The sequence below is a fragment of the Pelodiscus sinensis genome, chromosome 4 (assembly GCF_052426305.1).
Source record: "Pelodiscus sinensis isolate ZL-2025 chromosome 4, ASM5242630v1, whole genome shotgun sequence".
Classification (NCBI taxonomy): Eukaryota; Metazoa; Chordata; order Testudines; family Trionychidae; genus Pelodiscus; species Pelodiscus sinensis.
The window spans coordinates 41,287,396-41,300,564 of NC_143055.1; the positions used below are offsets into that span (position 1 = coordinate 41,287,396).

General features: G+C 41.2%; 1 protein-coding gene across 2 annotated transcripts in view; it reads right to left on the reverse strand.

Moving 5' to 3' along the window:
* Window positions 1–13,169, reverse strand: part of ARAP2 (ArfGAP with RhoGAP domain, ankyrin repeat and PH domain 2) — a 209,596-nt gene that overhangs the window by 44,483 nt on the left and 151,944 nt on the right. For both annotated transcript variants that reach the window (XM_006128750.5, XM_025187574.3), the window contains exons 25-26: window positions 6,782–6,856; window positions 5,547–5,664 (exon numbers count right to left, since the gene is read on the reverse strand). In XM_006128750.5, the coding sequence (XP_006128812.3) occupies window positions 5,547–5,664; window positions 6,782–6,856 (193 nt within the window). The remainder of the gene's footprint in view (window positions 1–5,546; window positions 5,665–6,781; window positions 6,857–13,169) is intronic.

The window sequence follows — 13,169 nt, forward strand, 5'->3', positions numbered from 1 at the left end:
ACCACTTGCCCATGACATATAATTTTATGTTCATTTGCATGACCAATATATCAATTTGCCTCTCATATTGATTGCAGTACTCTACCACTGAAATTAATATAAAGTTGCTTTTGTTTTCAAGTCTCAGTGGAAGTCTCAAATTAATTCTCTGGGCCTCTTAATTCTCTTTAATCTGAAATTATGTTAAAACCAAAAGAAATGTGACACTTCCCTTCTGATCTCTTTTCCCCTTTCCTCCTCTTCTCTGTAATTTAAAGATTAGCTGTATTTCTATTTATTACACAAGGTTCAGTGTTTCTTTCATGGTAACTTTTCTCTATTTTTCTTTGCTTTTAGTTTCAACCTAGGGAAGGACAACTTTTAAGTTTAGCCAGGACTCCACATGATCTCTGATGAATTAGTGCAGGTATGTCTAAACTACATGCCTCTGGTGACAGAGGCATGTAGATTAGGCTACCTGGCATAGGGAAATTAAGCAGAGATTTAAATAATCGCCGCTTCATTTAAATTTAAATGGCTGCTGCGCTGAGCCGATCAAGAACATAAGAATGGCCGTACTGGGTCAGACCAAAGGTTCATCTAGCCCAGTATCCTGTCTACCGACAGTGGCCAGCACCAGGTGCCACAGAGAGGGTTGACCGAAGACAACGATCAAGCGATTTGTCTCCTGTCATCCCTCTCCAGCCTCTGACAAACAGAGGCCAAGGACACCATTTTATCCCCTGGCTAATAGCCTTTTATGGACCTAACCTCCATGAAATTATCTAGCTTCTCTTTAAACTCTATTATAGTCCTAGCCTTCACAGCCTCCTCTGGCAAGGAGTTCCACAGGTTGACTACACGCTGAGTAAAGAAGAACTTTCTTTTATTAGTTTTAAACCCATTAATTTCATTTGGTGTCCTCTAGTTCTTCTATTTAGGGAACTAATAAATAACTTTTCTTTATCGGCCCTCTCCACACCACTCATGATTTTATATACCTCTATCATATCCCCCCTCAGTCTCCTCTTTTCTAAACTGAAAAGTCCCAGTCGCTTTAACCTCTCCTCATATGGAACCCGTTCCAAACCCCTACTCATTTTAGTTGCCTTTTTCTGAACCCTTTCCAAAGGCCAAAATATCTGTACACAGTATTCAAGATGTGGGCATACCATAGTTTTATACAGGGTCAGTAAGATATTCTGGGTCTTATTTTCTATCCCTTTCTTAATAATTCCTAGCATCCTATTTGCCTTTTTGACTGCCGCTGCACACTGTGTGGAAGTTTTCAGAGAACTGTCCACTATAACTCCAAGATCTCTTTCCTGATTTGTCGTAGCCAAATTAGCCCCCATCATACTGTACATATAGTTGGGGTTATTTTTCCCGATGTGCATTACTTTACACTTATCCACATTAAATTTCATTTGCCATTTTGTTGCCCAATCACTTAGTTTGGTGAGATCTTCTTGGAGTCCCTCACAGTCTGCTTCTGTCTTGACTATCCTAAACAGTTTTGTATCATCAGCTGTTTGTCGGCTCAGCACAGTAATCTGGACACTCCACGGTTGATATCAAAGGCATTTGTCGACCTCCCAGGTAAACCTCATCCCAGGAGGCATACCTGGGAGGTCGACAAATGCCTTTGATATCGACCGCGGAGCATCCGGACTACCGCGCTGAGCCGACAAACAGCTGATCGGCTCAGCGCGGCAGCCATTTAAATTTAAAAGAAGTGGCGATTATTTAAATCGCCGCTTCATTTTCCTATGCCGGGTAGCCTAATCTACATGCCTCTGTAATCAGAGGCATGTAGTCTAGACGTACTCTGCCTCTCCTGGGTTTACTAGCCTCATCCCCTAACCTCCAACAATTCTGTCCACTTCCTATGTAGCACAACCCCCCGATCCCTCTAAGGAGCAGGGATTACAGGCTGCTTGTACGAGTGGCTCCATCAGGAAGACTTTTAAACAATAAAAATATGCAGGTTTTTGCTGACTCAACCCAGACACTGAATCAGACCTTCTGTCGTTAGGTTAGTTTGCCTTCTATTTCTTGTTGTTTATTTATTGTCCCTGATCTTTGTGAATTACAGCTTTTATAGGCTTCTGTCAAGCCTATAGATGCCGTCTGTATCATACATAGGGTTTGCGGGGTCTCCAATGAACTTGGTTTTACATCTCTCCTCCAACATCAGTAGTTCAGACAGCCATTTGTCTTTGCATCCAAAATAATTCACAATCTAACACTACCCCAGTAGTGGGCAAAAAGAAGCCTGAGGGCCAAATGCAGTTCACTAGGGCTAGCTCCAGGAAGGCTACCAGATACTTTGTTTACATGCATGTTCACAAGTATGACGTTTGCAGCACCCATTGAAGCAGTGTATGAGTACTCAGTCCAACTTATTCAATCAGTTTTTAATTCACCAAACTGGAAGGATCACTTACAAATTCTGATGCCCAAAGAGGTAGAATGGACCTTCATTATATTGTGAGCTTTTGTTTTGATTGTCTGCTTGTTTTAGGTTTCTAGTACAAGTAAGAGGAGGCTTACTTGTCTGTAACTGAAGGTTCTCTGAGATGTTTGGATATTTGTATTTCATACATGGGTGCACATATGTGCTATGCACCAGAGTCCAGACATTTTTCTTAGCAGTGTCCATTGACCCATATATAAACAGTGCTGCCTCTTGTGCTCACAGCCAAGGCCATATGGTAGGTTGTGTGGGTTGAGGCCTCTCTGGTGTCTCTTTTAGCACTGAGTAGTCCAGTCTACAGACGAAGGGATGGAAGGTGGGTATAGGAATTAAAATAGGAATTATACATCATGAAGAACTTCAAGTTACAGATGAGTAAACTTCCTCTTCTTCAAGTGATACTCCTTGTATGTATGCCATATGCAGGTAAGTAGTGAGCAGTCATTAGCATGGAATCTACAGATATTACTTAGTAGATGATGTAATAGATGTCAATATGGAGCGCCAGACTGCACAACAGCTGCTCTAAAGTCATAGTTTGGGTATCCCCTTTAATCCTCCCATCCTGCAGGACAACATTTCAATGGATGCCTCCTTTATGGGTAAGGGAGACTATCTAAACCACTAGACAGACCTCCTGCCCCCATACCACGAGAATATAAAGGGGGGGGGTTGTTATTTCCACTCCAACTCATCTGATGAAGTGGGTTTTACTCACAAAAGCTCATGATTCTATACATTTATTAGTCTCCAAAGTGCCACAGAACTACTTGCTGTTTTTAATGTGGAAGTAGGCATTCTTCATGTCAAGAGCTGCAAACAAGGCCCATATGGGATGCGAGATGGGATAATCAATGTAGGCATCACCACGTGAAATTTGGATTTTCTGATAAAAGTGGAAAAGTAACAAAAGCTTGAGAATCAGGGGGTGCCCTCGCCCTTTCTTCAGGATGACGATATTCTGGGAGCAGAAGCCTCATCCCATACAGGGAGGTGCTTCCCACTCTCTGGTTCCCTTCTTGAGAAGATCATCTGCTGCTTCTTGAATGCACTGATGGGACGAGACCCCTCAGGCGTCCAGGGCAAGGGAAAATAGAGAAATTCTATGGGCTTAGGCATGGTGGATGATCTCCAGTGCCCAACTCTTCATAGCGATCTTGTCCCAATATAGGATGAATAAGGTACAACAGTTCCCAAAGTCAACCACAGGTGGCAGGGGGGGAAGTTTGCATGTCTCAATCATCACATCAAAACTAAGACTTCAGGTGCTGGTAAGAAAGGATGGAGAAAGTGGTTGTGGCTGACGTGGGGTTTCCTGCTCACTGTTTATAGGCTGGATAAATGTAGGCAGGCATAGATGGAACGGATGTCTCTGTTGTCTGCACTGTAGGGCTGGGATATATATACACTGACACACAGCAATGTGGCCCTGGAGTCCTTCAAAAAATGACAGAACTTGTCTGTTTTGCTGTTAAACAGATTGCCCTCAGTATGGGGGACGTTCTTGATTATAATTTGTACCTTCTTGGGAAAGGCAGACCACTAGAGTTACACATCCCAGCATATGATGATTTTTAGTAGCAGTTAGCTGTAGGGTCCTGCTCTTGTGCCCATGAGAGTGTGCTGTGCTCTCATGACTGGGCTTCTTTTTCAGCACTGATACCACCAGATCCAGGGCACATGAAGGTGTTGGAGGAACACTTAACGCCAATAACAGTTGCTGTATTGGGGGTCCAATGGTCCCAGGTCTGAGTGAACACGTGGTCTCATGGCTCCCCTCCAGGAGGAATTTAGGGAGGTGAAGCTCTCAGGTGCAGGATGGAAAGGATTTGGAAATTGAGCATCGAGCCAGAATGTGAGCCTCATGGATGCAGTAAAGAAACCTCTGGTGTTTATAGATCATGGATAATGAGCATGGGCAGGAAACTGTTTTTTGAACCCCAGAAGGGAGGGTATAGTCCATGGAAGGTGGAGGCAGAATGGGATGGACCACAAAGGAGGATAAAACTATCATTAGTTCTACAATTACTATCCTACATCTACTGCACAGAACATTTTTCAACTAGCCATTTTGTTTCTTTATGATTGTAGTATTCTTTCTTGTTGGGACAGTTGGTGCTCTTTTCAGTTAAAGTAGGAACGCTGGTGTCATGGCCCAAGTAATCTGCCCAGTAACAAGAGGGCAAAAAAGATCTGCACATCTTGTGTTATGGACTGTCCATCCTGTGACAATGCAGTGTTTAGGATATCATAGCTGAGACTACAGGTCAACAAAAGAAGAGACGATCTGCCTGCCGTTCTTGTTCCTGGTCATGTCCATTCACAAATCCCGGTGTTGTATGATCACGTGTCTCTATGTCTGACATTGTTGTGGCTCCTGCTATGCGCCAGGATCTGTATGGCAGTGTATGTTGCTTGTCAGTGACAACCTCTGATCTAGTGATGTACTGACTTACTTGATTTATTTGTATACCTACCTTAGGCTCTTTGGGATCCCTGGCTTCAAGCTATTTTGTGGAGTTGACAACCATGTGCTCTGTAGTATCTTCTATTTGAATTGATATTTAGTTGGGAATCCTGTTTAACAAATTTAACTTCACTGGTATTTTATATCCTGTTTGTTTCATTTTATTTCTGTGACTATTACCCTCAGTGACAGATAAAGGAGGAAGTATGAGTTTGTTAAAGAAATTCAGTAGTTCCCCATTGAATCCCCTTTCTGGGTTAACATTACAACTATATACAAATGGACAGAAGTCACTCTTGTAACAAAAACTAAGAGTAAGAAGGAACATGGCTTCTGACTATAGCTATATGGCAGTAATAAGAAACTGGAGAGGCATCAATCCATATTAAATATTATCCCCTCATCTGTGAGCACAAAAGGATGTATGATGTGTGTGCAGGTCAACAGATACAGCTTAAGAAAACTTCCTGATTCAGGTGGTTGGCCCTCATGCATATATGGAATACATGTAGGCACCATTACTGAAAGAACAACAGCAGAGTTTTTATATGCTTAACTTTCCAAAAGAAACAAATAATAATGTGATAAAACACACACATATTTTTGGGGGAAAAAGTCACTAACCTAGCTCTCCATTTTCAATCACTTCAAAAGCAGCCCAGATTTCATCCTTTTTGGGAATTATGTTTTTTATTCCTAATACATCGCTGGTTAATTCTTCTGCCTCTGTCAAAGGCGATACCTGTAATACAGATTGTAGTAGTTTAGAAGTTAATAGTTTCTGAAGTACTAGTGGCTGCTTTGTTGTGCAGACCATTTATACTTTTGTGATGGAAAAACTGTCCAACTTTTCTTTTTAAATGCAATCACAGAAATGCCAAGTTTGTGAATCCAATTGTTATTTCTCAAATTGCTGGCCAATACATTTCCATCAACTTTGTTGCATCAGATTGAAAATGATACAGCTAAAAACTGTAACTTCAAACCTTTCCTTTTTCCTTCCCTTCCCTCTTCCCAAAATTAAAACACTACAGCTCAGGACTATTTGAAATGGAAAGTAAAAGCATGTTGTGATCTGAAAAGGTAACAATGACTAGAGAAAGACTATATTTTAGTATACCTTTTCCTCCGCCCCCCACTCAGTATTACATACTTTTGTGGTCTTTCCAAAAAATAAAAATCCAGGATTTTTTGGTTATGTCCCATGCAACATAAAGTGATATGAAATGGAATTAGATAAATTAATAAGTATCTTATTGGAAAAAACTATTTTAGCCCTATCCACCCTTCATTATTGCAAAAATGTAATGTTCTCCTTTACATTTGAACATTAGATCAGTATGGCTTAGAATCCAGTACTTTTCAGGAATGCTATTAGATCCAGGGCTGGAAATCTCAGTTATAGTGAATGGCAAGATTAGGCTTCTCAGCGCCTAAGCAAGGCAGACAGACACTGGGAGAAAGAGACAACAGGATGAAGACCTTCTAAATGACCTTGTGCTGCTAAATAAAGTGTAGAAATCACTAGACAATTGTTAGTTTTCCCATCTAATGCAGGAGTGCAGTGGTGTCATTGTGAGCATCAATACTGCTGTACCGTGCCATCAAATTGAAGGTTGAGGTCACCGTTTTAAAATTTTGCCATAGATTTTTGCTTAAAAGTACAAGAGAAATACCATTTACAGATTTTAATTAAGCCACAGCTTGAATTTAATATATTTAAATGAAGATGAGAAAACACATGAACTGATAAACACAAATGTAAGAACAGGCATGCTAAAACTACAAATGCAAACAAATGTGTCTCATTTCATCAAAAAAAAGTTTATCAACAAGTTATATCGCTTTTTTATACTAACCCTGATTATACTACTACACTCTGGCTCTTTTCTTTCCACATAAACTTCAATTAACAAATCTCCAGCTTGAGAAACCTAAAATAAAAACACAAATTAAAAAGGCATTAAATTTATATAACTTGATTCTTAGTTGGGAAAATACAATCACTATTTCACAACGATACACAAACCTTCTTTCATTTTCTGTCTTGCAGAAAGCACTAGGTACTGGCTGTGGAAGAAGCCATTCTCTTGCATCTAACCAGTTATAGGTAGCGATCCCTGTCTGTCATGGAAATTGCAGAAGTCACAGATTCAAGTGCCCTTCTGCGATGTCCCTGACTTCCACATACTGAGCCTAGGGCCAGACCACAGTGGCTCTGCTTGAGCTGCCCCAAGTCACCAGCTGCTGCTGAGATGGCCCCACAAATTTGCCCCCAGGGAGCCAAATCAGCCATTGGCCCCACACTCCTTAGCAATGCCTCCTCCTAAAGATTTAGTCTGGGTGGGGGAGCTGACAGCCTTGACAGGCCTCTGGGCAAGGTGTGGGGAAGACAGCTATGCGGGGGGCTGTGTACCCTCCCCCCAGGTCAGTTCTTAACACTACCCAGAATGTACCACATGGTGCTCCAGAGATAATTTAAAGGGCTCGAGGCTCCGGCCACTATGGCTGCCACCATAGCAGCCTGTTGGCCAGGCCTGGTCAGGTGTATTTATAGCTTGTGACCTGTCGATGACTTTTAGTAAAACTGCCCATAACTAAATCATTGCCTTAATGATAGGAAGTCTCTACTGTAGGGTTGGCCACTGATTTGGAAAGAAATCTGAAATTGACTAAAACAATCATGATCATACCTAACAAAATTCATAGGAAGTTTAGGTTCAGGAATAGCCATACTGGTGAACGTTAACAGGCAACCAGCTTGTGCTTCAGACGTTCATCTTGAAAGTACAAGCTGAAGAGATCTTTGTTTAGTTGTCCATGCTTGGAGGTTCACTCTGCCTTATTAGTCAAACTTCATGGTCACAAGTTAATATCAAATTTACCTGATACACTCAGCAACATGAACCTATTCCACAGTCATGTTAAAAGAATTTGGGATATGGAAAGTTCATGCAGTTAAACTCCTACTGCCCTTTGCACAGCAAAAGTTCTTTTTCTCAGGAATTTTAAATTCTTCATCCACAATGACAAATCACTTTGGAGTTAATGCAATTCACTCTGGCAGCATGGCCAGGTCACAATGTCATATGGTAGCTGCACCCGCAGAACTACTAATGCTCCTGAGAATGTTTGCCCAGCAAAGTCAATGAAACAGAAATTAAAGTCCCCTGCCTTAATACAGCAGTGGGAACTTAACGATGGTCCATCTACAGCTTCTAGGATGTTCTCTTAGGTGGGTGGGGGCAGCTTGTGCCCCTAGAAGGGGAAGAGCCTTGGATGGAAGAGGTAAAGCTGGGGAGCCAGCCCACAGCACCATCTGGAGTGCATCATGTCAGCACCCACCCTCCTGACCTCCCAGCCCTTAGAGCTGCCAGGAGCGTGCTGTGTGGTGCCCTGGTGGCAATTTTAAAGGCCTGGGGCTCCAGGCAGTCTTCCCTCTAAGATTTTCTATCCATGAGTGGAGTGAGTTGTGTCTTGTGCACCAATATTGACTTCATGTGCGCTAGTTCGGATGTGTGCTGACCCAGCCAGGGCTGCTGAAGCAGGTGCTGCTACAACGCAGCTCTGGCCCTGGATGGGGCCACAGGAGCAGGCACTGCCCATGATGTGGATGTGGCTCTGGTCCTGGTCTCAACTACCAGAGCAGGCGCTGCCCACCACAAGGCTCCAGCCCTGAGGAAGGGCTGAAGCTAGGGCCAGGGTCATGTAGAGGCTGCTCTGCTGCTCCTAAAATAGGGCAGTCCCCACATGGCCCCGCTATAGAAAAGCTGAGCTGCCATTGCCCAGCTCTGCTCAGGAGGTGGCTGGTCCTCAAATTCTTGGTGAGTGCCCACGCAGGCATGCAGCTTAGAGGAAACCCTAGCTCCAGGTTTTGCCACAGCTGTCCGGGAGCTCCAAACCCCTGGAATCCCCAGGCTCCAGGGCAAATGCCCCCTTTGCACATTACTCCCTTTCCTATTAGAAGGCCAGGATAGACATATGCCAATTTAAAAGTAAATAATTTGTCACTCTGGAAAATGTAAGTCTGTGATTGTGCATGCCGTAGCAGGGTTTCAGGGAAAATATAATAGTAAAGAGAATGAAAAGAATGTGGGGAGAAAGGAAGGTTAATAGTTACTTTGAAGAAAACTGGACCTTTCATTAGATATACATATTTAATACAACATCACAACTAGCATTTAAGTGATAAGTACAATGATTTGGGTCACAATTCTGAGATACAGGCACACAGTTGTGCTATACAATGCATGCTTACATGCATATATATGGCTTAAAACCCAAGGAGGCTGAAAAGGGCGAACAGACTCTTAATCATAATAGGATATTGAGTAGCATAATGAGGTAGCAAGAGAAGCTAAGAAAAAAAAAACTTTGATTACTTTACAGAAACTGAAAAGTAAATACACTATATCACTCAGTTTTATGAATATTGACATATGGAGAAAATGTGACTTTCAAATTAGCTTAGCCTCTGAAGAGAAAAATAATGGAAGTATTTGTGAGGAAAAACTTTATGAAGCTATTTTAAAGAAAGCTTCTTAATTATAGTGGTAGAAAATCTTGTTTTCTGGTAAAGTTTGCTTTTTAGAAAAAGGGTTGCAAAAAGAATGAAGTTGACATTTGATTTCTACTGGACTTACGTAAACAACTGTACATAAAGGAAATGTGCTGCAAATTACAACAGCAAACAAAAAGAGCTGGCAAAGTGTTCAGTAGACAGAACACAAAGAATGGTTAATGAACTGCCAACTGGAATGGAAAACGAGATCATTTTAAGTGACATTTCAGACATGAGACCTTTCTTGGGTTGCAAAAGAAATCTGGGCAGGTTAGCTTTTCTACAGAAGTTTTCTATAACAGCAGCATGGAGAAAACACTATAGCTCTCCCCTTAAGTTTAAAGTGCCTGCATTATTTACTCTCCGTACTCCATCTCCTGCGTGAATGTATTATCATGAGACAGCAACTGTTTTTCTAGAAAGCAGTGTCTTGGTTTTCAGACCTTAATTGAAATATGATTATCAGTAAATTTCAAGGGCAATTCACAGCTTGCATAGACATGTTAGTTCTTGTAGAGCTAATGCACTATTAATAGTGGTATAGTTATGGTAACACTGGCTACTGACTTAGTTTGCACAAGCAGCTGCCTCCCTTTCCAACTGACCTAATGTGGCAATGAAGTTGAGAGAGGTTTGCTAAATTGGTTGGCTGATTAAACTGTGGCAATAGGATCATTGAGGATTTTGCTGCCTGCCTTAAGCTATCCCTTTCTTTCTATAGGGAAGGAGAAAGCATACGAGGATTTGAAGGCAGGGAAGATGCCTTATAGACAGCTACACACAGCTGCTTCTCCAACCTCTGAGATTCTACAGTACACAAAGATGCTCCTCCTGACAGGCACTGTGAGATAGCACACTGCTGTGGGTGTAGTGCTGATGCAGATAGAGAGAGAGAGCAAATTGTGAGTTGGATACAAGTCGACTCCTGCAGATGAAGATCAAATGTGGATCCACTCTTTTGTATGCAAGTATGGTTCTACCCATGGGTATGCATTTATGACAGCTAATCCATGCTATTGTTTGCTGCTGCCCATGCTATAGTGGCTACGCTACTATTTGTAGCTTGCTAGCTATAGGAGAGCCAGTGCAAGTGTGTCTGTATGAGCTGAGAATCATACACACCCCTGGCTTCAAATGTAGACATAGCCACAATTTCAAAGGATTAGACTGTTGTGTACCTTATGCACTTTATGAATGGCAGCCAGCTGCAATTCGTATTCATAATGTCTGAGGGGAAGGTTGTGCTTTTCAAAAGCACTCAGTATTGGCCTAACTCTATTCCCAGTGAAGTCTGCTGTACTACCTAGTCATTTCAATAGAGCATAAGAACCAACAAACTAGATCAGTCTATCTAGCTTAGGATCCTGTCTTCTGACAGTGGCCAGTGCCAAGTGTTTCAGAAGGAATGAACTGAACAGGTAATCACTGAGTGATCACCAGTCACCCACTCCCAGCTTCTATCACTCAGAGGCTAAGGACGCCCACAACATGAGGTTGCATCTCTGACAGTCTTGGATATAGGAACTTATTATTATTTACTAATTCTTTTCTGAACCCCATAATAATACATATCTGGCAGGTAGGACAGAAGCACAATACTCTAGAGGAAGTTTCTGGAGTCACTTTCAGTAGGCATGCAGAACACCCCATGGAGAGTATGAAGTCTATATAGCTTGTCTTTTATGAATGCACAAAACTAGCTCTCCAAGGAGTGGATGAATACATAAATGTATGCATGAGATACATATAGAAAGTTTCCAAAAGATGCACTTGAAAGCTGAGACATCACCATAATACATTAGAAGCATCTGATCCAGCAAAAAACAACTCTGCAGTTGCTGACACACGAGTTCCACAAGACTCGGTTGCTGCTTGGCCACAGACACCAATCCTAATTTAGAAAGGGAAAAATATTAATTTTGACACCCTAGTTGCCACATATGGTCATTATAGCCTTGGGAACAACTTCAAATGAAGCTGAGGTAGGAGGGCTCCTGACATTTTAACATAGTATCAGATTTCCTGCCTTGTTAAAACCAAATATAAAGACAGCGCTGGTAAAAGAGAAAGGGACAGAGATAGATTCATTTATTTTAGAAGATCTTCCTGCTCAAAACGACTCCCAACTGAAACTCAAATTGACTCCTGGGACACAAAAAATATTTGGAATGTTTATCTGATCTTTACATCAAAAAAAGTACAATCAAGTTTTCAAAATGAAGCCATAAAATGTAAAATCAGTCATTGGTAAGCATTAGTAGCCTGTGTTTTACAAAGAATGAGAAGATAGAGTATTTTCAAGTGGGGATGCTTAACTTTATGTAGGTGAAGAAATAGTTATAGATTGTGCACTTATCTTCAATTATCTTCTCAAATGTTGAACGGGTAATTATTTTTTCCTTTACATTTTTATAAAGTTAACTAAAACAACCACCGAGCGACAAGCTCTTCTATGCTGTTAATGACTATTTAAGTTAAGGTCTGCTGGCTTCTTTTTCCATTTCCCAGCCAGTCACTGATATGAAATGACTTTCCACTCAGTGATTATTACTTATACAATCCAGAAAATCAACCTAAAGTGTTGCTCTGCTTTTGTGATTCAAATGCAGTACATTACAGTTCTATGTACACAAAGTTGACAGTGACTTAATTAAACACTGCAGCTCCATTAATATATTTTACAATGGATAGCAAAACCTTGAATACCTAATATTATTTTCCCAAATGGTGAAAGTAGTTCTAGGACATGTTACATTTTGTTTTCCTAGGGTACGTCTAGACTACCATGTTTTGTCGACGGAAGTTTTGTCGACAGATACTGTTGACAAAACTTCCGTCGACAAAGCGCGTCCAGACACATTGAGTTCTGTCGACAAAGCAAGCTGCTTTGTCGACAGAACTCCGTAGTCTGGACGCAGTGTTACAGGCAATAACACCTTCTGTCGACAGAGTTCTGTCGACAGAAGGTGTTATGCCTCGTAAAATGAGGTATACCAGCGTCGACAAAACTGCTGAGTTCTGTCGACGTTATATAGTGTAGATGCTGGTATAGTTTTGTCGACAAAAGTCCACACCCCTAGAAACCATGAGAAAAGCTAATAAAGCAACAATTGCTTTAATTTAGTATCATATATACTTTTTGCAAGTCACTGAGAAGAGAATGACATATTGTACAATAAGTGACACTAAGCCATTCAAAACTACAAAAGTCTGAGGACACTACATTAAAGGTTCAAGCCATAAAACAATTTATAACGCTTATCCATTTCACCCACAAGCAGTGAACAACAAGCCTTCAAAATGCTACTAGGGTTGCCGAATGGTTTCAACAAAAATACCAGACACACTTGACATTACATCACAATCTACATTGCATCTTATTTAGAAAATACCAGACATTTATATTTTCTCAATTTGTTTCCCAAACAGAAAGCTCAAATACTGGACTATCCGGTTCCAAACCGGACACCTGGCACCCTAAATACTACTTGTCCGGACTTGCATGGTATAGTATTTTCTGGAGAGAGTGAAAAGAGGAGTAATTCACTGTAAAAACCCATCAATGAAAAAAAATTTCTCTTTACAGAGTAGGATTTCTCAGAACACACATCGCTGATACATTTCCCTGTTGATCTGTGGATGGGGAAACTGAAACAGTATTTTTGGAATAGATTTTTTTCACTTGG